This window comes from Brachycentrus maculatus, unplaced genomic scaffold, assembly GCF_059751285.1.
Source record: "Brachycentrus maculatus isolate JH-2025_06_01 unplaced genomic scaffold, ASM5975128v1 h1tg000252l, whole genome shotgun sequence".
NCBI classification, from domain to species: Eukaryota; Metazoa; Arthropoda; class Insecta; order Trichoptera; family Brachycentridae; genus Brachycentrus; species Brachycentrus maculatus.
The window spans coordinates 195,001-219,103 of record NW_028281003.1 but is presented as its reverse complement, the minus strand read 5'-3'; the positions used below and the strand labels follow the sequence as shown (position 1 = coordinate 219,103).

The window sequence follows — 24,103 nt, the reverse complement described above, 5'->3', positions numbered from 1 at the left end:
GCATATGTAAGTGTATTTCACATAATAACAGTACTTATACCTAATATAATTTTTCACGAACCTTCCTGAAAACAGCATATCTGATATCTTACTCCTGCCTACCTCGTTTTCAGCACGTGAGTAATTTATTACGTGGTCCTGTTCTGAAACGATCGCTCTTCATGAAATGAAATATTCTGAAAAATGGCGAAACTTTTATTCCGTATGTAGGAATATTCCGCGAAATGCTCTTCACTTTAGACGTGTTTTTGACATAGGATGTCATTATTTTTACATCAAATTGTACGTTGGATGAGATAAGGCACATTAAGGGTGATTTCACATTATATTAAATTTAATCGCAACATCAAGCTGAAATACACACTTAACATGCGATTTTCTTCTTCTTCATATTCAGTTAAACTTCTAAACTGGCAGTTCAAAACAGATCCGGTTCCAACCCTAATGTATGGAAGTTAAGCGTGAAGTTGGCAAAAAAACGATGAAAGTAGACGGGATGCAGTCGATTGACTTAACCATCCTGTGTGTTATCCATCCATTGTGTTAACCATCCTAAAAATTATTTAGTTTCTAACTAACTAACTAACTAACCATCACGTCGCTTCCCCGCAGGGGTAGGCAGAGAGAATCGAACGCCACACCACTCTGTCTTTGCAAACATTCTTTGCCTCTTCTACTGTTTCTCTTTTTTTCCTCTTTTTTTTCTCTTTTTTTTCATTCTTTGCCTCTTCTACTCTTCTACTGTTTATTTAGTTTCTGATTATGATATATGCAGATAAATGATATAGCAGGAGTTCCAAAAATTTGAGATGTGTGGTTATCAATCATGGATATAGTGGTATATGTTGCACGTGTGTAAAAATATCACGTGACCAGCCTATGACAGGTTATAAGCCATGGAAATACCCAGACTTCCATATTCTCCTTCATCTATGATGAGATGTCAAAAAATGTTATAAATTATCCACTCAAGCATAAACGGTACACTGAAATTTCTTGTAGTGATGACGCAAAATTGTAGGTACTAAATAGGCACTTTTGTATTTCTTTACGTAATAATACAATATTAAACACGAAACTCATTTTAATAAAAGGCTTCATGAAGTAAAATGAAATAGCATCCCTCGGGGATGTATGAAATTCATTTTGCGTACTCCAGACATATCCGAGAATTGTTGAGCTTTAGAAATATTAAAGTTGTGTAACTTGATAAAGAATTTTGGGGTAGATTAAAAGCTGCTTTACAATCTAAATATTAAGGGATTACTCTCTCTCTTTTTTTAATGCCTTAAGATTTTTTTCATTTGGCTTGATTTGACTGTGGTATTTTTTTTACAACATTTTGAGTGTGTCCAAATACTTGTTCACAAAATCTGGATTATTTCCAATTACAGGAGTTATTTTCATATTATTTTTTTGACATTGATGTCAAAAAAATAATATGAAAATAACTCCTGTAATTGAAAATAATCCAAATTTTGTGAACAAGTATTGGGACACACTCAAAATGTTGTAAATAAATTATCTGGTCAAATTATAAGCTTAATAATAAAAATGGAAATGGTATTTTCTGGCGTTTCTCATGTGTGTGATTGAAATCCAGGATTTGGACCTCACATGCTAATATCAGAGTTTCTGCTTATTAAAAAGTTTCTTTACATCTCACCAATAGATGTCTCTAATGAAGTTCTAGTGATTCAAGAACAAGGTTTCTAAATTGGTTCATATATATAGAGCTTCCAAGAATTTGAGTAGTGTGATTGTCAATAATGGGTAGAATTGGTGAATGTTACACGTGTGTAAAGTGATCACTTAAACCCGCCTATGATGGTCATCAGCCCCGTAAATGCCCAGACTTATATTATATTATTATACTTATCTAAGTCTTCTTTGATGGGATGTCAAAAAAATAATATGTGGTATTTTTCATTAATTTTATAACAGCATAATAATTTTATAAATAATCGGTGGGTATGTATGAGGAGATGCATAAACGTGGAAGAGGCGGAAAATATTTACAAAGACAGTGGTCTGCCTACCTCTGCGGGGAAGCGGTGTGATGGTTAGATAGTTTGTTGGTTAAGGGGTCATCTTAAGAGATGGACATTTACTGAAATATTCATAGTTTGGTCGTGTCCACCATTCCCAGTACGTGTCCATCTCTGAAGACGACAAAGTTCTTGTCAAAACCGGTTGGTGAAAAGTACAAAAAATAAAATAGATTAAGAATGAAACTCTAGTTTTATTTAATAATGCTTCGTAAAATTTTTTATTAAAGTATTTGCGAAAAAAATTCAAGAAAAAAAAAAATTATTCAAGTTTTACTAAAGGCTCTCTAATATATTTTTATTATTATTTAATTTCATTACATTTTCATAGAACTTAATACGGTTTCTATACATTTCTACTTAATACAATGTTATAATTTTAATTTTAAAAAAAACACAGTGATGTTTGATGTTTTGTGTATTTTTAATGCTCAAAGTTTGCATTAATAATTGATTCGCCAGTCACTCTTTAAAAATAATAATAAGAAAACCCTTATCCACACCCCAATGGTGCATAGGGCACTGTGTCATATAAATGCAGTGTTATCTGGATCGTTTACACATGAAGGAAAGGTGATCAGCCTTCCACTTCAGGTACCAGTCCATGGTAATATTGAATAAATATTACAGTGAAAAAATCACTTATATTTATTTTACCCCCCTTGGGAATCGAACTCGGGACCTCCAGAACGGTAGCCGAGCGTGCTGACCATTGCTAAATATATTTACGAAATATATGATAATACGTGTTTCGGTGCATTCAACAACAAACACCAACTTTGACTAAATTTGAAGGTTGTGATGCCCTTGGGTCGTTGAAAGATGAGAAGGGGGTAGAAACTGTTTCAGGTGTCAAAATATATATTGATTAATTGTGGTATTACCAAGTTAAAGTTAAATAAAAATTTGGATCGATTCGCATTCAAATATTTATTATTTGTCAATCATTCGAAGACTGTGGGGAAAATTAAAGACGAAAGGGATAAAGATACATTATCGAAAATCTGATCTTTAATATGAAAAGCTCCGGAGATTTTCTTGATCTTAATACATTTTTTATTCGGGTAAAAATATTTTCTTGTTTTTATTTTATTTACCGCAAAGTTACAAGTTACAAAGTTTTTTAGTGCCATTTTCGTAAAATACTATCTTAAGAGCGCTTGAATGTACCATTACCTTAATATTATAATAATTTATAATATCGTACACTGGATTATTTTTTTACGGGTTTAATGTCATTTTTTTTTAGATAATATCATTGCATAAATACAAGTATCAAAAATAAGTATTTTTTTCATTAAACAATTTAATAACCACTAAATGCATTAAATTTCATTACACACGACTAGTTTCGAAAACTAACAGATGTTTTCATCTACAGGTGAAAAATAAACCTTTTTCTTTTTACCTGTAGATGAAAACATCTGTATTTTTTAGAAACTAGTCGTGTGTTATGAAATAAAAACTCATTAAGTGGTTATACAAATGTTTAATTATAAAAAAATAACATTTCGTTCCACAAAGTTAATGCCGAATCAATAAATAATATAAGAATTAGGAAAAAATGGATGGTCAAAAGTGATCGCTTTAGCCAGCCAAATTCCAGGTCGTAAGACCTGTGATGCTCTGACTTCCATATACATGTTTCATATAATATCAAGGTGAGACACTTTAAAAAATAATTTCCTTCATTTCAGTTAGCTTTTTTAGAATATTTGAGGTCGAATTAATAATTGAAAATGAGTTTTCGGCCAAATACGGCTGTAACCACATGCACACAGAGTAGAATTTGCAAAACAGTATATTTTAAAATTCAAATTTGTATAAAAACTTAACCCTTCTAATAATTCAATATGTTAATTGATAGACAAGATACATTCAACAAGCATGTATTTTGACCCACTCAAAATGTTAAAAATTTTCACCATCTTCATAATGGATTTTCTTCACAAGTCTGTTACTGTACCGTACACCCTATTCCGCGACACTCCGTAAGTCAGTAGGTAATCCACTTTGCAATAATAATACTTTTAACTTTTACATGACGCAAGTTTGGTCCGCTTCAAACTTTCCTGCCCTCAAAGCACTGCGATGCGATTTTGTCTAACATAAAAGAAATATTATAACGTGCAAAAACTGACGGGTACTTTGTACCTAAACTTTTTATGGAAACTTCCCTCATTCCTTCAGTGTTTTAAAATCTTTTACCACGTTTAAATTGATACTCGTATTACAGCAAAGATGAAAAAGTGTAATAAGATAAAAAATAATAATTGCCGGATATTTCAATTATAAAAAATTCCACTTTTAGTACACTTCGTTGATAAAAAATCATTCTAACGTTTTGTGTTTTGCTTTCTCCTCTTCTTCTTGGTGTTTGTGGCCTGTTTTAAAGATGGATTAGCCTCTTGCAATGTCGATTTTTAGCTGTCAATCCATGTTTTTGGTGGTCTGTTCAAAAGTCGTCAACCTTGGAGTTTGCCGTGCAATACTATGTGGGGGAGTCTGAATGATTCCATTCTCCTCACATATGCATACCATTATTTTCTTCGTTGCCTTTCCCACATAATGACATTTTCAATGTTGCATATTTCTCTTATCCTGGTGTTCCTTATTCTATCTCGTAGACTATTGCCAGATATGCTCCTTATAGTCTTCATTTCTGACACTCCTAGCTCTTTTTTTGCTACTGCGGTGTCTGCTCTGCATTTGATCCCATGTGTCATGACGGATCGCACACAAGTTTTGTTGTTGTTGTTTTAGAAAATTTTGATGTATTCTCTTGTATATGATTTTTCAAATCAGTACAATAAAAATTATGCACTAAAATCAGTTATAGCAAATAAAAACCTATCAGCGGAAGCTAAACTGGCAGTGCACAGCGAAGTCCTGGTTCCAACTCTAATGTATGGAAGTGAAACATGGAGTTGGCAAAAGAAGGATGAAAGTAGACTGAATGCAGTCAAAATGCGATCTCTCAGAAGAATGTGCGACAAAACGATGTATGATAGATGTGCGAATAGTGAAATAAGGAAGGAATGCAAACCTGAGATAAGCATTATCGATAAAATTAAGAAAGGTGTGTTGAGATGGTTTGGACATGTAGAACGAATGAGTGAGGAAAGAACGGTAAAACAAATTTATGAGGCGAATGTTAGTGGGAAAAGAAGCATAGGAAGACCGAGAAAAACATGGCACGATCAGGTATGCCAAATACTTGAAAGTGGTCAGGTTAGGAGTCGGAACAATCGGCGGGTATGTATGAGGAGATGCATGAACGTGGAAGAGGCGTAGAATGTTTGCAAGGACAGAGTGGTGTGGCGCTCTATTCTCTCTGCCTACCCCAGCGGGGAAGTGGCGTGATGGTTACTTAGTTAGTTAGTTAGTTAATATAAAAACGTGCATTTGTATAATTTCGCATATGAATCATGTTGATAATGCTTTATTCATCGGATATATTGAGTATCGCAATCTATCGAATGTTTCGAGACTCGTAAAAAGTCAACAATGAAAATGAAATCTCCATATTGGATTTGTACACAATCACAATGCAGAGTTAAAGTATTGTACACATTACGACTAGTATTGTGTTCCAGTTTGAATGGAGCGTATTCATCCCCTTTGGCGCATAAATAACTACCCCATTACTTCGAATAGGAGTTGTACAAGATACTTCCATATTCCACTACGACATCTGCAGTACAATCCAGTCGCCTCTTACATCACTTTCAAATCAAATAATGATCGCGAACTTTTGTACCGTCAATTGTCAATGTTCTCACCAGGGCCAGGGTAGGGTTGTGAAATTTAGGCAGTGTAAAAAATCTCCAATCCGGCCATGATTCTTGTCGGGTACGCTGTCCATAACTTTCTTTAGATCCCGGTACATTGAAAATGTGTTAGAATTTTAAAATATTTAATAATTTAAATTGAAAATTATATTTAAAAACAGTTAAAGTTATTTTAAATACATAATTGTGTTAATTAAAACCGAAATGAGTTCATCTAAACCCTGTATAAAATAAAAATAGGTTTTGTTTTTTAGCCTCCTTCATTATTTCTCATACCGATTTCAAAAATAACTTTGTCATCTTCAGGGATAGACATGTACATGTATATCCCTGAAGATCACAAGGTTCTTTTCGAAACCGGTTGGAGAAATGTACCAATAATGGATGTGGTTAAAAACATGAAATAAAAACTGGTTATGTATAAAAAAAATGTAACCCATTCTCTCCCTGACAGTAACACGAACTTCATTATCAATGGAATGATCGTCTTCTTAAGCATTGGACAGATTTTGCTCAATCATCTCAAAGATATATTCACAAAAGACTTATTTTCAATTGTTTTTAAAGCTTTCCATCCCTTTAGTTTATTTTTAAGCTTCAGAAAAGCTTTTACAATGGAGAGCTTGCGGGTCGATCAATTTTTTTCCAATTTTATTTATTATTCACGTATCGGAAGAAAATATCCTTATTAAAACAAATTTAAAATATGCTTTTGATGAAATCGTGAAACAGAATGTTTTACAAACAGACTTTTTGTAACAAACATAGATGTTTCGTTATTATATTTAAAAAAAATATATAGAATTAATTCTCTCACTCTTTTAACAACCTCAGTTCTCATGGAACTACCCTTTATTCTATACCTAAATGTACACAATACATATATTTATACATATAGGATATAGGGCGACATCAAACTAATGATCACATCTCCTTCCAGTCTTTGATTAAACATGTGGAGACAGGGCACGTAATATCATATACATGCTGTACAAGTACTTTTACTTTATCATGCAAGTACTTAAAAAAATAATACTTAATAAAAATATATGATTTGTGTCTCCTTAATTTTAAGCCGATAAATTAATATCTCGTGTTGTTACAAAATGTCAAACTCGCATACTGTTTGCGTTATACACAACAAATAATATAATACTTGTGTAAATATTTATTTAAATACTTTAAAAAATAGGATTTAATAATGTATTGTTGTAGTAAAATATACGCATATCAAACAGTATTTCTTTTTAATGTTCCTTTATTTTTAATATATTATCAGTTGGATTGAAATTTTATCAATTAGTGCTGTATCCAAAAATCTCAAGCAGATATATAAAATGGTAAAATTTCACACTGATTTTTTTTAGAATGTATTTTTATGTGTTTTTAACAATAAAACACAGCTTAGTCGACTCGAAACACTTTAATATATGAATTAAAATGGAGTTCTACAAATTAAACGCGAAATCTATAATTAAACTGTAGTTTTAATATAAAGTATTTTTCTGTAGATAAAAAGAGAAATTAAAAAAAAGGGTTTTTTTTTCAGTACCTAGATCAAATTAATGTAAATACAATATTACGAAAAAAAACATATTTTTATGTGTATGTTTCTTTAATAATCTTCCTAGGTAATAAAAGTGATATCGATCGCTGTCCAATGGTATGCCTCAATTATATAAAACATTATTACTTTCTTGCGTACTTATGAAGTTTGGTTGGAACCACCATGTATAAGAGGTTACATGATCACCCTCCCACTCAGTTATTGCAAAAGCCCTCATCGCATCGGTCAGACGTGAATTCTGTTTTAAATCGATACGAAATTTAATTTCAAATCGTTCTCCATGGAAGGCAGAACATCTATTGCAACAAGCATATCAGAAGAAGTTGGTATATTTTTACTGAAGATTTTATATATTCGAAGTTTATAATTATTATTTGAAAACAAGATTTACCACCTTACTGTCTTCTTCTCCTGGTGTCTTTTATAACTAAAGATTGGGCGTCATAATGTAATTACAATCAATCATGGGTAGAATTGGGTGAATGTTACACATGTGTAAAGTGATCAGTGAAACCAGCTAATGACGGTCGTAAGCCCCGTAAATATCCAGATTTTAATATTCTTCTTCATCTGTGTTGAGATTTCAAAAAATAATTTAAAAAATAACTCCTTTAATTGAAGATAATCCAAATTTGTGAATATGTATTTGGACACACTCAAAATGTTGTAGGTCATTATTTCATTTGGTTTTTCTATTCTATTATCCATGTCTGATTATAAGACCCATCCTGTTTACAGGATAAAATGCCACCCTATTGCATACATCGCTCACTCCTTTCAACAACGCCATATATCCAAAAACTTTTTCAGGAGATCGTTTTTAAAGTTTAAAAATATAATGTAATGTGTTAAAAATAAATATCAAGCCACTTGTTGAATTTTTTACTGTGCAACAGATCTTTTTAGGTAAAACCTGAATATTTTTTTCTCCATGTGAAAAATATTTAGTGTATTTAAAAAATAATTAAACAATACCTTTTCCCTGTAGCGAGTAAATATTAAGTTGAAGATATGCCGCTTTTTTTCTGGCATTCCAAAAACATACACAACTTAAAATTGACGATTTTTGAAATATGACGTTGTTGAAAGGAGTGAGCGACATGTATATTCTTTTCCTCTTCCATATTCATATGTCTCCTTATGTCCGTCGACTAACCGTTCCCTTTAAGTATTTGATATGTTAATCATGGATAATCTTCATCATTTTACATCTACCCACATTCGCTTTGTATTTTTTTTCTCATTTTTCCATCACTTATTAATTCCACATACCCGAACGAACTTAACACGCCTTCCATAATTTTACCGTATCTCAGCCTAGCATCCTTTACATATTTCGCCATGTAAAAACTATTTTACATTATTTTACCAAACATTCGATTTAATGATCTCATTCTTTATACCCTCATCCGCACCCAATGGTGCATAGGGCACTGCATTTTATAAATGCAGTGTTATCTTGATTGTTAACACATGAAGGAAAGGAGACCAACCTCCCGCTTCAGGTACCAGTCCAGGGTAATATTGAATAAATATTATCATCACTTTCACATATTTTTTTGACTCCCCCCCCAGGGAATTGAACCCGGAACCTCCAGCACAGTTGCCAAGCGTGCTGACCATTACACTACGGAGATGGACATTCCAACACCAAGCAATCTTATTCCTTCTTCTATTCTCTGATTTGTGATTATTAGTGTATTATATGTTCCAAATATCATTGAACAGTAATTTTATTTTTTCCCGAAATCAATAAATTTTATGACTAAACTTTTTTGTTTAAAGCTCCGGCTTTGATCGTGTAAAAAGTTACTGGGAAAATATTTGCTTTTACTTTAATTGGCTAAGCCGTTTTACGATTAATTTCCGAACGAATATAAATTTATTTCCCGAAATAAAGGATTACTGAAAACTTCGGATCGGTTTACAAATGCTTTAGAATTTGAAGGTTGTAAATCTATGTTAATTTATTCTTGTAAATCAGTTTCAGAACGATTAATGCTTATCATCTGTCAAACTTTAGCAAAATATCTAATTTGTAGAACCTTCTTTCAGGGCCTTCTATATTTTTTAAATGCTGTGGTTTAAATTCGGCAACTTCAAGTAAATTAACTGTTCATTAAAACTTAGTATTGATATCATCAATTAAATGCCCAATTATTCTATATCTAATACAATTCGCATTAATTATTTAATGATAGATTGTGTTTTTTATGATGCTTAAAGAAAAAAAAACAGTCAAAAATTTTGAATTGTAACAATTCAATATGGAATTCTACTAACTGTCTGCAGTTACAATAAATAAATATTTTGAAGCAAAATATATATGTTTATATATTTATATATCTATATATATATATATATATATATATATATATATATATATATATATATATATATATATATATATATATATATATATATATATATATATAAACATATATATCTATATATATATATATATATATATATATATATATATATATATACATATTTATATATATATTCAGTTCTCCAGTTATCCCTTGACTACACTGTATGTAGCGCTCAAACCACCGAGGTGCCTGCTGCTGCCTTAACTTGATCGCCCCATCGTGTGGGGATCTCCCTCTCCCTCTCGTCCCCTCCAGGCTACCGATCACAACCAGTCGTTCCAGGCTATCCTCATTGCCACGCGGAACGTTTCCAAAAAAAAGAAGAACCCGGCGTGTACAGACAGAAATATTTATAAATAACGTTACGATAAAAAAAGTTTAAACATAATTTTTCGATATAGGTGTAAATGAACAAAAGTTATATTATTTTTTGACATCTCATCAAAGATGAAGAAGAATATGGAAGTCTGGGCATTTACGGGGCTGACGACCGTCATAGGCTGGTTTAAGTGATCACTTTACACACGTGCAACATTCACCAATTCTACCCATTATTGACAACCACACTACTCAAATTCTTGGAAGTTCTATTATATAAACCAATTTAGAAACCTTGTTCTTGAATCACTAGAACTTCACTAGAGACATCTATTGGTGAGATGTAAAGAAACTTTTTACTAAGCAGAAATTTTAAATTATATTTACGGGGCTGACGACCTTCATAGGCTGGTTTAAGTGATCATTTTATACACGTAAATGCCCAGACTTCCATATTCTTCTTCATCTTTGATGAGATGTCAAAAAATAATATGAAAATAACTCCTGTAATTGGAGATAATCCAGATTTTGTGAACAAGTATTTGGACACACTCAAAATGTTGTAAACAAAAGTTATGTCTTGATAACTTCTGACAAAAATTTTTACTTATAATTTGACCCACGTGACGTCTTTTCTTCATTGACGATTTCTCCAAAAACGGACTTTATTCCTCGGGTGTGAATATCACTTAATATAATAGTGAAGAGATAATTTCGATGTTTATTATCAATAACTGCCGACAAAAGTTGGTAGATTTTCCTTAGGTAAGGGATTCTTTTATCTGGCACTCAGTAGTGCTAGCTAATTTCCCATTCAGGTGTAGGCACCTACTAAGCATTAAAGCAAGGGTCGGCGCTATTCGACATCAAAGGACCAATAAAAATCGAAATGAGGGGATATATATGTATCCCCTTGCAAAAGAACCAAATAATATATGTATCTGCATTGGCACCGGCATCAGCGCTGTATAAAATTTCAGTATTTTTTTTTTGAGTTACCTAACCTCTGAGTTACTCTGAAATCTAGCTACGGCTTATGCAACACTGCTTTTCATGACCCTACTCAGGCTTCAACTTTTTAAGTTTCATAGCCTTTGCCTACTCGTGAGTGGATTTACTCTTCATGTTTAAAGTTACTATAATTTCATGTAATTCATGAGTGAAAATTCTAGGCAAAAACACTCGCATGAATTTCACTTTTTTTTGCTATAGTTCTATATATATGAACCAATGTTGAAACGTTGTTCTTGAATCACTAAAACTTCACTAGAGACATCTATTGGTGAGATGAAAAGAAGCTTTTTATTGAGCAAAAACTCTTTTTATTAATATGTGAGGTCCGAATCCTGGATTATATCATTTTTTGGAAAATATCATTTTCATTTAGATTATTTTGGCTTATTATTTGACCAGTTAATTTATTTACAACATTTTGAATGTGTACAAATACATGTTCACAAATCTGGATTATCTCTCTATTTAAAGGATCTCCAATAATAATTAAATCAAGAAAAATATATAAAAACCATTGTCATGTTCTATGTTTTGTGTATTTTTTAATGCTCAAAGCTTGTATTTTTAATTTATTAGGCAGTCACTTTATGGTTATATCTATTCATTTTTGCAATTCATATTTTACCCGGTAAACATATTTAGTAAACATTTTAAGTGTGTCCAAATACTTGTTCATCTCACCAATAGATCTCTCTAGTGAAGTTCTAGTGATTCAAGAATAATGTTTCAAAATTGGTTCATATATATAGAACGTCCAAGAATTTGAGTAGTGTGGTTGTCAATAATGGGTAGAATTGGTGAATGTTACACGTGTGTAAAAAAAACAGCCTATGACGATCGCCAGACCCGTAAATGCCCAGACTTCCATTTTCTTCTTCATCTATGTTGAGATGAAAAATACACACTCAAAATGTTGTAAAAATAATCATTTTGAAAAACCAGGAGCGCAGAGAGAGGTGAGAGGTTGCGCTGTTACTGACTGTTCCGTTTCTGTTCTCCGCAGCCCATCAGCGTGGTGGACGTGGTCCGCGCGGGCGCCGCCGTGCCGTGCGCCGCGTCGCGCCGGCCCGCAGCTCCAGCCGCCGCGCCGCCGGCCGCCATGCTGCCGCTGGACGCCGCCGTGCGCGGGGGCCCCTCGGCGCCCGAGCTGGAGACCTTCTCCGTGTCGCTCAGCAAGGACGTCTACGGGCTGGGCATCACGGTGGCGGGATACGTCTGCGAGGAAGGTATATTTATTTATTTATTTAAAATTTCATGTATGTACAGAAAAGAAATAAGTACATTGGTGGGCTTGTTGCTAAAAAGAAATATCTTCCAACCAAGCAAAAACATACTAGTGATATTTTTCAAAACGTTAGATACCATATATCGCTCGCTCTTTTCAACAACGTCATAAATAAATAAAAATTAATTTTTCAGGAGAACAATATATTAAAATGTATTTAAAATAAATATCAAGCCACTGATTGAACTTTTTACGGTGCAACATATCTTTAGTTAAATTATCTTTAGTTAAAACCTGAATGTTTTTTCTCCATTTGAAAAATATTTAATATGTTTAAAAAAAATAATTTAAAAAAATAAATAAATACATTTTCTTCAAAATGCAAAAACAACACTTTCTGCCCTGTAGCGTGTAAATATTAAGTTAAAATATTCCGCTTTTGCTGGAATGTAGTACATTTTTTGGGCATTTCGAAAATATGCACTACTGAAAATTTACGATTTTTGATATATGACGTTGTTGAAAGGAGTGAGCGATATAGCTGTTTGCAATCAGAGTGTACATATAAAAACTCAGAAATAAAAACATAATATATCAGAGGATCTTCTTCTTCTCTACCTTAAACATTATTCCGTCCGCCTCGTAGTGTAATGTGTCATAATAGATTAAGAAAAAGTCATAAAAGAAAAAGTGGTATTTACCAAGTAAAACTTTAATTAAAAATGGATTGTTTTTACCACAAAGCGTTTGCCGAATCAATGAATGAAATAATTGTTAGATTCAGGTAAGATTCGGTTTTATTCTTTTACGTCTTTTGGAAATCTAAAACCTATATACTGATCTTGTCTAAACGTAGGGAATAATTGAGAATAGTAGTTATTATTCTGGGTGTAAAAATTCTATTTTCCCATGTTTTCCAATGATTAAATCTGATATTTTATTTCGAGAAATAAAAATACTTTGTTTTCTGATGCACTCACATTTTTATTAACCAACTAGTTTTATTAACCCCTCTTCAGGGTTTAATTTATTACTAATAAATTAAACCCTGAAGAGGGCAACAGGTTGTTGCCGAAACTAGTTGGTCAATAAAAATGTGAGTGGATCAGAACACAAAGTATTTTTATTTCTCGAAATAATATATCAATATGATCCACAAAGTAAATGCTTTCAATATCCAAAAAAAAATAAATCTGATATTAGCTAGTGCCTACATCACAAATGAAAACAATAGCATGATCCTACTTAAAATATTTACGAACCACTGTTGCCAAAATATCCTCAAAGCATAAAGGGATATATGTTTTATTGAATTGTATTCACGCTGATTAGATAAAATTTGATTACAAAATGATAGAGGAATATATTCACTCAAAGGATTCATTAATTGATTGATAACAGGGCTAATCCCTTCCGTTCATGATGAAAGCATCATATTCCGAATATCATTTGTGTTTCATCTGTTATTCAAATAGTGTGTTTCATTCTACGTTACACAATGCGTAATTAATACGTTTTGTTGTTGACTAAAATAATAATATTATATTTACGTATTAGATTTGACGTGTTTGGTGGGTGGAATTTCTTCAGACAGCGAAGCTTTAGTTACGGGTATAATATAAATAAAACTAACTCTATAATATCCATCAACATGTAAGCGATTAGTTGTGAGAAGGGTTCGGATTCGCGGAAGCAAGTATTATTTTTGACTGATAGCGTCGGGTCGAGATAAATATAACAGCTAGCCGTATATGTTTATAACTGTGAATCTATTTTACGGTTGATTTACTAAGGATATATACATAACTCCCAGAGATTAAATAAACCTTTTAACTCCAAACCTTGGAATCCTAGGATTTTATGCCAAATACGGATCTTAGAAAAATGTCTCTTCATCTTCTTTAGACCCTTATCCGTACCCCCATGGAGCATAGGGCACTGCATCATTTAAACACAGTGTTATCTTAATAAATACACTAATCTATCTTATCCGCACCCGATGGTGCATAGGGCACTGCATCATTTAAACACAGTGTTATCTTAATTGTGAACACATGAACGAAAGGTGATCAGCACTCCGCTTAGGTACCAGTCCAGGGTAAAATTGAATAAATATTAGAATGAAAATATCACTAATATATATTTGACCCCCCCCTGGGAATTAAACCCGGAATCTCCAGAACGATAGCCGAGCGTACTAGCCATTACACTACGGAGGCGGACACAGAAAAACAGAGAAAGGAGGCGGGCTAGAAAAATTTACGTACTACAATAATAGAAGAAAACATTAAAAAATAGGCTAACTGCTTAAAATAAGTTTTTTTCACCTTAGTAGGAACGTGTTATTTTTTTCTACACAATATATCATAATAATGACCTCACGAAGTAAAAACTTTTTTTACAAAAATAAATAAATTGTATAGAATAATGAATTTGATTTTGATATTTTAATTTTAATTTTATTATATCTTGATTTTTATTTCATCTCATGGATGATTACGAATTACAATAATGTGGGCACATGTGGGCTCACTGAGTTTTCCCGTGCCGAGGGCACATTTTACAATATTAATTTATAAAATTTTAACGAAAGAAAATTGTTCATACACGTAAAACAATCAAATACGACATGGCCGAAGGATGCGGCATATTTTAGATAGAATATCTTAAAATATATATATATATATATATATATATATATATATATATATATATATATATATATATATATATATATATATATATATATATATATATATCTATATATACATATATATATCTATTTTTATTTTTCTGATATTGTATGGTATTTTATCACGGTGTTTGAAAATTTTATTTCATACATGAATTGATTTTAAATATCGTATTGTTATTTTCTTTGGTAAATCTTATTATTAACTATTGAAAAAAATATTTTTGATAGAAAACTGATATATTTGGAAAAAAATCGCAGTAGTTAAAACGTTTATGAACTAAGGTCTCAAAATACAGGATAAAATTTGCATTCATTTATGCATTTATGCTTGACTTGATTATCCCTGAAGATGTTAACCAGTGCATCGGTCTGATGCCATCTTCCTCGAATTATGTCACATGCTTCTACATAGTTCAATGCACTGCCGTATAATCAAATTCAGATTTGCGTCGCATCAGCATTCTCGTTTCACGGCATACTATATTCCCGACAATAACAGCTCGAGTGTTACATAATTCAAACATACATGTTTATGTATTCATCCCGAGGCAATCATATCGTATAGGGAAATTAGCAAGTGAAATGTGGGTCCATGATATTGATCTGTTTGCGAGTAAATTAAAAATGCCAATAATATTTTATTCATTTCACAAAAATCATTTTGAACAGCCTAAAAAATATGTAGTACAGCGGAATCTATCTGATGCATGGTACACGTACACACACACACACACACACACACACGCACACACACACACACACACACACACACACACACATGCACACAGCAGGCGTGCATTCTATATGTGCAGAAAAGCAGTCTCTGGATTACTCGCGTTCCATATAGAAAAACGACCAGTGCCTACTATGCCTTATCTTTACTCAACCCTACACCCACAAACATACACGCATGCACACACACACACACACACACACACACACACACACGATTTTCTTCATGAATGCATATGACATCCGGTACTAGTACTAATATCTTAGCCTATTGTTGTGTTATAATTCTCCTCTTCAAAATTATTTGGAATTGAATTAGTAATATTTTGTGGTGAATTTTCTATGTATTTTCAGAAGAACTTTCTGGAATCTTTGTGAAGAGCATCAGCACCGGCAGTTCAGCGGATTTATGCAACAAGATTCAAATCAATGACCGAATCGTGGAGGTAATACTATTTTATAAACAAATATCAAAATATACAGCAAAATACTACACATTACCATGAAAATCATATTCTTTCCTTGTTTGAGTTGAACCAATAACAGCTCATTTTATCAAATAGATTATTTAAAAAAAAAGTTGAATATCAATAATAATATTAGTATTATTAATATTAGTTAATATTGATGAAAAAATTCCATTGTGTTTTTTTTTCGACTCATTTTTAATTAAATTAATCGATTTTATCGAAATGACAGATATTAATTTATTATTAGATTAAAACCAATATTTTTAGCTTTTCCACTTTTTTATTTGACCAGCGACCGGGTTTCGTCGTTGCCGACATCATCAGACTGGTGACATCGACATACCAGTCTGATGATGTCGGTAACGACGAAACCCGGTCGCTGGTCAAATAAAAAAGTGGAAAAGCTAAAAATATTGGTTTTAATCTAATAATAAATTAAAAATGCAATTCCATCACGAAGTGTCAGTGGATAATATAAATCTATTAAAAAGTGACAGATATTACTTTATAAAAATCCAGTTCTACACGTTTTATTTTTATATGTATTTTTTAATAAAATATGTATTATTTTTTGACATCTCATCAAAGATGAAGAAGAATATGGAAGTCTTGACATTTGCGGGGCTAACAACCGTCATAGGCTGGTTTAAGTGATCACTTTTTAATTTAGGTTACACACGTGTAACATTCACCAATTCTACCCATTATTGACAACCACACTACTGAAATTCTTGAAAGTTCTATATATTTATGAACCAATTTAGAAACATTATCCTTGAGCAGAAACTCGTTTATTAGTATGTGAGGTCCGAATTCTGGATTATAAACATACACATGAGAAACGCTAGAAAATATCATTTTCATTTTTATCATTTAAGTTTATAATTTGACTAGATAATTTATTTACAACATTTTGAGTATTTCCAAATACTTGTTCACAAAATCTGGACTATCTTCAATTACAGGAGTTATTTTCATATAAAAATTAATTTTAAATATGATATAACTCCTGTAATTGAAGATAATCCAGATTTTGTGAACAAGTATTTGGACCCACTCAAAATGTGGTAAATAAAATTTGTGTTTTACGATACTTAAAATTATTGTTACACATCATTTGCTAAATTATACTGTCACTGGTCATGTAATTGTATTTAAATGTAATGAATAGTAATAGTAAGTAAATACTAACACAAAATTAAATTTATTAAATTTAATTTTGTAAATAAATCATAATCTTCAAATTTAATATTGATTTACAAGGATCTCTAACCGGGATGATGATATCGGTAGCGAAAAATCCGTTCGCTGATCATAAAAGAGGCATAAGCTATTTAGTTTGTGACACTATCATTATCATTCGTCGATAACTTTGTGTATCACTTGAGAACTCTATTCTACGACTTCCGGTTTCGGAATAACCATTCCATCATCATGTCAATTATAGGCATAAGACAAAATGGTTATTCCAAAACCGATAGTTTTTAAGAAGAGTTTCTAAGTGGTTTTACTCAAAGTGAACAATGAATGATAAGGAGAGTGTTATATTACCATGCTACAAGGTGAACAATGCTTTTCATATAAAAAAATCTACTAGTTGTATTGAACGTTTGGTCTAGGTGGACGGTCAGCCGCTGCAGAGCGTCAGCAACCACCAGGCCGTGGAGCTGCTGCGCTGCACGGGGTCCGTGGTGCGCCTGCGCCTCGAGCGCTTCCTGCGCGGGCCGCGCTACGAGCGCCTGCAGAAGGCGCTCAAGGGGCAGGGCTCGCGCGCCGGCCCGCCCTCCCCGAGCGTCTCCTCGCTGCCGGCCTGCGCCGTCACCATGGTGAGGGCCCCCTCCCCTCGTTCCAACCCCAGGCCCTGATCTGGTGCAGCAGCATCTAGGCTTCCTAACAGAACTTCCTGGAGAGCAACTATCACTTCATAATAGTCATCATAAATAGTGACTCAGGTGATGCAAGCTGTCCCAACCGCAGTCCCGGATCTGATACAGAAGTATCTAGTCGAGAAATGAGATCGTACTCGTTCTGCTTATGGTAGCTCGACCTTATATGAGGGGAATGCTTCTTCCTTCTTCTTCATGAAAAGCTGTGCCAACTGCATTCTTGGATCTGATGCAAAAAATCTAGGCTTTTTGGCAGACCCTCTTTTGCGTACGAATAGTGACACTGGTAGAGAAATGGGATCTTTGCGCTGTTACCATGGTGAGGGACCCACTCCTTCATTCTTTCGTTCCTTCATGATGACCACCTCCACTCTTCACTCTTCACGTGATGCGTACGCCACCACATCAGGTCAACACAATGAAAAGCTGTCTCAACCGCATCTGATGTAGAAGCATCTAGGCTTCCTAATACTAATCCTGCGTACTAATCGTGTCACTGGTAGAGAAATGAGATCGTGCACTGTCACCATGATTCTTTCTTCCTTCCTCTTCACGACACCAACCCCAGTCCATGATCTGATGTAGAAGCATCTAGGCTTCCGGATAGACCCTCGTCTGCGTACTAATTGTGTCACTGGTAGAGAAATAAGATCGTATTCGTCGTCCTGCTGATGGAGTAATGAGATTGTAGCTTATGATGGTTTGACCTTATATGAGGGTCTACTTATTCCTTCCTTTTTATGAAAACCTTTCCCAACCGCAGTGCGGAATTTGATGCAGAAGCATCTAGGCTTCCTGACTGACCTTCTCTTGCAAAGCAAGTCACGAAAATAATAGAAAATGTGATACAAAATTGTATTTCGATTTAACTGAGAATTTGCCATACATTTGATATCTTTAAATGTCCCTGTCACTGCCAATCTATTTCTTTAAATTAAATCAGAATATGAAATGAATATTCACTTAATTTTAGAGGTTCATATAAAAAAATTCCAAAAAAATTCAAGTCGCTTTTGAGGTAGTCACGAGAATTGAAAAAAATTAAGGCATTTTTAAGTGCAAAAAAAACCTTGATTACTTTTTACATCCAAATGAAAATTTCGTGTAATCAAATCAGGCACAATACAAATTATTTTACGAGGCCCAAATGTGCGTGAAAGTCAATTAGTTATAAAAATTAGTGTACGGTAAGGAAATATAATTAGGGGATTGTATAAAAAAATGTTGGCTGTGGTATTTCCCTGTTATTACTATTTTTCTTATCAATCAATACTGTTTTATGAATTTTTCCATAAGTTTCCGAAAGAGTAAATAAAAAAAAATACTTTATTTTCACAGTACGAAGAGTCGTCTGTAATAGACCCCGAGCCGGACTCGCGAGCCACCGTGGACTACCCGCCGCCCGGCTCCCCCGTGTCGCAGGCCTCCGCAGACGTGGTCACGGACCCCGCGGCTCCGGCGCCAGGGTCGCCGCCGGAGGAGCGCGAGATCGTGATTGGCCGCGAGCCGCGCCGGGACGAGGCGGCGCTGAGGGCCATCCAGGACAAGTGGCGGGAGATCTTGTCCCTGGAGCCGGATGGAGACATCGACGATTTGGAGATTGTGGTAAGAATGTCTTCTTCATTAGTTAAATATTCAAAAGTATTACCTCCTACCGACTCCTGAAATCCTGTCCCTCGAATCGGGTATAAATATAAACGATTTTGAGATTCAATTTCAATTTCAATTTATTTTATTTATAGATAATATACAGATTACAAAATTATATTTAAATCGTATACATTAACAAAAATAGAAAATAAGCAAGAATACTATTGCTAAAGGTGTAGAAGAATCCACCTTCGGAAAACTCCTTCAGGCACATGGAACAGATCAATATCCAATGAGATATTGTTCAACATAGCGGTAGCTCTTCCTACAGGCATGACCATCGGCAGGTTGGTCCTGTGTATAGGAATGTGAAACAATCTATGTCGACGCTGTCTTAGGCAACTATCGGGAACATACAGACCAATGTTCCGGATAATTTCAGGATTATAGATCATACCGCGCAACAATCAAATACACATTCCTTCTAGTCTCTAAACTATTGTAGCCAAGCATACCCTGATAACTATTGTAACTATTGTAACTATTGTAGCCAAGGATAATACCTGTGATTGTGATTGTGGATTGTGGTAAGAATATCTTCATATTCAGTCAATGCTTCAAGAGTATTGTAATAAATGATTATACTATCGACTCCTGAGATCCTGTTCCTGGAGCCAGATACATAGACAGTCTAGAGATTGTGGCAAGAATATCTTCTTCTTTAGTCAAGCTACATTATAATATTCTTCACAACCCCAATGCACCTAAATATCTTGCTGAAAATTTTATATACCTTTCGGATCATGGTCTATCATTTCGTTCTTCCCAAGAAAGAACACTTTCCATTCCTCGCCATAACACATTTTTCTGCAGTATTTCTTTCTCTGTCTCCTTGTAACAAATTTACCTTCTCTAATAACTTTTAAGAAACATCTGAGACATGTCTATCTATCATTAGAATCATAACTGACCATCAAACCTCCTCACTTAGTTTTTCCTTCTACCTTCTTCCCTAAACTCCCTTTCTCCTTTGCCTTCCTTATTATCATCAATTTGTAATTTATGTTTTTTTTTAATGTTCAAGTACTTTCTACTCTCTGATTGCAAACAGCTATATATGGTATCAAACGTTTTGACCAATATCACTAGTCTGTTTTTGGTTTGTTATAAGATATTTATTTTTAGCAATAAGCCCGCCAATGTACTTGTTTCTTTTCTCTACATGAAGTTTAAATAAATAAATAACTTTCTTCTTCTTAAATCAAAGATTCTTGAGTATTGTAAGCATATTGACTCCTGAGATTCTGTCACTGAACATTCGTAGTTTGTGGAACCGTATTAGTCAATTGTTTTCGGTTAGATAAATCGCGTTGAAGACACACGTCGAGAACATCAGCGTTCTGGAACATTTTCGTTCGTGGGTGAAACGGGTACATAGTCGTGCACTATATGTTTTTCATACTTTTAGTTTGATAGCTCGTTAACTAGTTTGTTGCCGAACTATGATATCCATCCACAATATTCTACATGATGAAAGTACTTACAATGATTAAAGAAAACACTTGTTTTTTACCACTTGAGTTTTATTATAGATACTAATAAAACTAGATACTTTATTAGATCGTTTTATACTCGATAACTCGAAATCTAAAATAGATTTATTACAAAAAGTGGTGTTTATGAAATTTCGTGTGGAGATTGTGATAAAAAATATATTGGCCAAACTGCGAGAAATTTAAAGATTAGAATTAAAGAACATCATAGCGGTCTTGTCAGTAATTATTTTTTGGAATTTGCAAATCACATAATAGATACTAATCACTCATTTCACTCTCATAAATTAAAATTATTACACTTTGTTCCATATAAAGGCCAAATTATGAATTATCTTGAAAATTTAGAAATCCAAAAAAACCTAAATTCTAATAATAATTTATTAAATAATATATTGTTTCAAAATTCTTCACCTTTGCTTTCCATTTTTCCTTTGTTTTCAAACTCCGCCCGTTGACTAACCCCTTCCCCTAACTTTCCCCTCTCCTTATTTATAGAACAATTTTATATTTTATATTTTAGTTATTATACAGACCTGAATGATGGAAGTTTAACTTCTGAAACATGTAGTCTGTAATAAAACTCAAGTGGTAAAAAACAAGTGTTTTCTTTAATCATTGTAACATGTCTTACCACAAAGTTAATGCCGAAACAATAAATAGAATATGAAAGTACTTGTTAGAAAATAATCATGACTTCAAATTCAGTTTCGTAATTTTCATAAAATTGTAATTATATGCATTTATTTTGATAAGCTGAAAGACAATACTCTTGACAGTGTATTTGTTTATATTCTGTATTGGCAGTTTTAAATAAATAAATAATTTTTTAATGATAATTACACTAGATAACCTAAAAGACATGTATATTCTAGATAAATAAGTTGATAATATGTTATTAATGTAGTTGATCTAAGTGCGTATGTCACTAGTGACATAATAAACTATTAATTTTAATTGAACAGTTTATGCTGCACCCAATACAAACGTCAACCAAGAGTAACGTCATAGGCATATACGATCATAGGCACCGGTTTACCTCGAAAAGTTCGGATTTTTTATATTTATGAAAAACCGCTCAGTTTAAACGATAAAAATTAGGGAGATTTTTCTTATTTTAAAAATTAAATATTTGTATTCTTATTATTTACACAAATATTTCAATTTCACACTATTTCTGTGAGCCTAAGCGGCTCATTGTTAGAAAAAGGTATCAAATTGTGATAGAGTGGATTTGAACCTAGGAACTCTGACTTAAGAATTTGTGACACCACGGGACCACAACCCGACACAAGAAACTTCAATAGGAGGGTAAAATTTCTTAGATCTTCTTAGTAGTAGCTGGCATAATATGTATATACCAAAATAAATAGTTAAAAAGTATCAGATATTAGAATTTATTAAATATGTATGTAATAATAATAATAAATAATAAAACCCCTATCCGCACCCCAATGGTGCATAGGGCACTGCTTCATATAAAGGCAGTGTTATCTCGATCGTTTTACACATGAATGAAAGGTGATCAGCCCTCCGCTTCAGGTACCAGTCCAGGGTAATATTGAATAAATATGACAGTGAAAAAATCACTTATATTTATTTTACCCCCCTTGGGAATCGAACCCGGGACCTCCAGAACGGTAGCCGAGCGTGCTGACCATTACACTACGGAGGCGGATGTATGTAATACGGAATAAAAAATATATTTTTAATCGAATAAAGTAAAATATATTTGAGCATACTATGTTTTCTCATAACTGATATTCTCGACCCAAATATGTAAATACTAAAAAAAAATGGTTGGTATTTTTGCTAATTTTTGTTTGTACATACAAGTATATTTAGATGAAGACTCGTAAGCTTTACACGTTCAATAAATGAGTGCATTGTTTTTTAGCAATATCATCAGTATATTGCATAAACGCACCGGACTATATTGAGACAGTGAAGGTAGAAATATGACAAAGCGAGGTATTTCCATAAAGCAAATTGCCGTGAAATCTAACAAAACTACGTACATTTTCATACTAATTCCGTCTCGCTGTAGCTTCGAACGAAATTACCATAATACGACATCTGTCTTAGCTAAATATAAAAATGTGGCATTTATATGAATTCTCTTAAAACACAAGTTATAAATTATTCATGCGCTGAATGAAGCCAGCGGATATTTATATTATTTTCTCGACGAATTAATATTCATTCTGGAATCGCGAATTCTCAGGTCGTCCACATTAGACGTTTAAAGTTCGTAGATATTACTTGATTGGACTAAGAAGGGCATATTGTAGTGAGTGAACAGTTTTACAGCTAGTAGCTACGATCTCGCTATGTGGTACGATACCTCAGTCGTTGCTGAGCTAACTTTATCGTGGGTTCCAATTAGTACTGATATGAGTTTCGAACCTAATTAAGTGGAGACTGAAGATCTGTGCCTTTGTTTTAGTTGTCACCGAGCATTTAGTTTACTACGGGTAAACTTTAAGATAAATAAAACTCTGTGAGTGCTTCCAAATCTTATTCTTTTTATTCTATTAAAAAATACAATGTTATTTTAAAGTTTAAATGTGAGTAAGACTTTTTTTCTGTGTGAATCCAATATTTTTTTAACAGATTATTGTCCCGTCATACTGTCAATTTTTGTTAAAACTATATTTTATAACAACAACTAAATTGCTGTTTAAAATTTTATTATTAACACTCTTAGTGAAAATAACAAATAAACAACTGAAAACCGAAGAGTATAATAAAAAGATATTAATTTATATATTATGTTTAATATATGTATTTATATATACACATATATATGTATATATATATATATATATATATATATATA

General features: G+C 33.0%; 1 protein-coding gene across 1 annotated transcript in view; it reads left to right on the top strand.

Moving 5' to 3' along the window:
• Positions 1–24,103, top strand: part of LOC148306123 (multiple PDZ domain protein-like) — a 310,195-nt gene that overhangs the window by 117,873 nt on the left and 168,219 nt on the right. The window contains exons 6-9 of the mRNA XM_088265577.1: positions 12,117–12,339; positions 16,120–16,211; positions 17,855–18,061; positions 19,460–19,726. Coding sequence (XP_088121703.1) covers positions 12,117–12,339; positions 16,120–16,211; positions 17,855–18,061; positions 19,460–19,726 — 789 coding nt within the window. The remainder of the gene's footprint in view (positions 1–12,116; positions 12,340–16,119; positions 16,212–17,854; positions 18,062–19,459; positions 19,727–24,103) is intronic.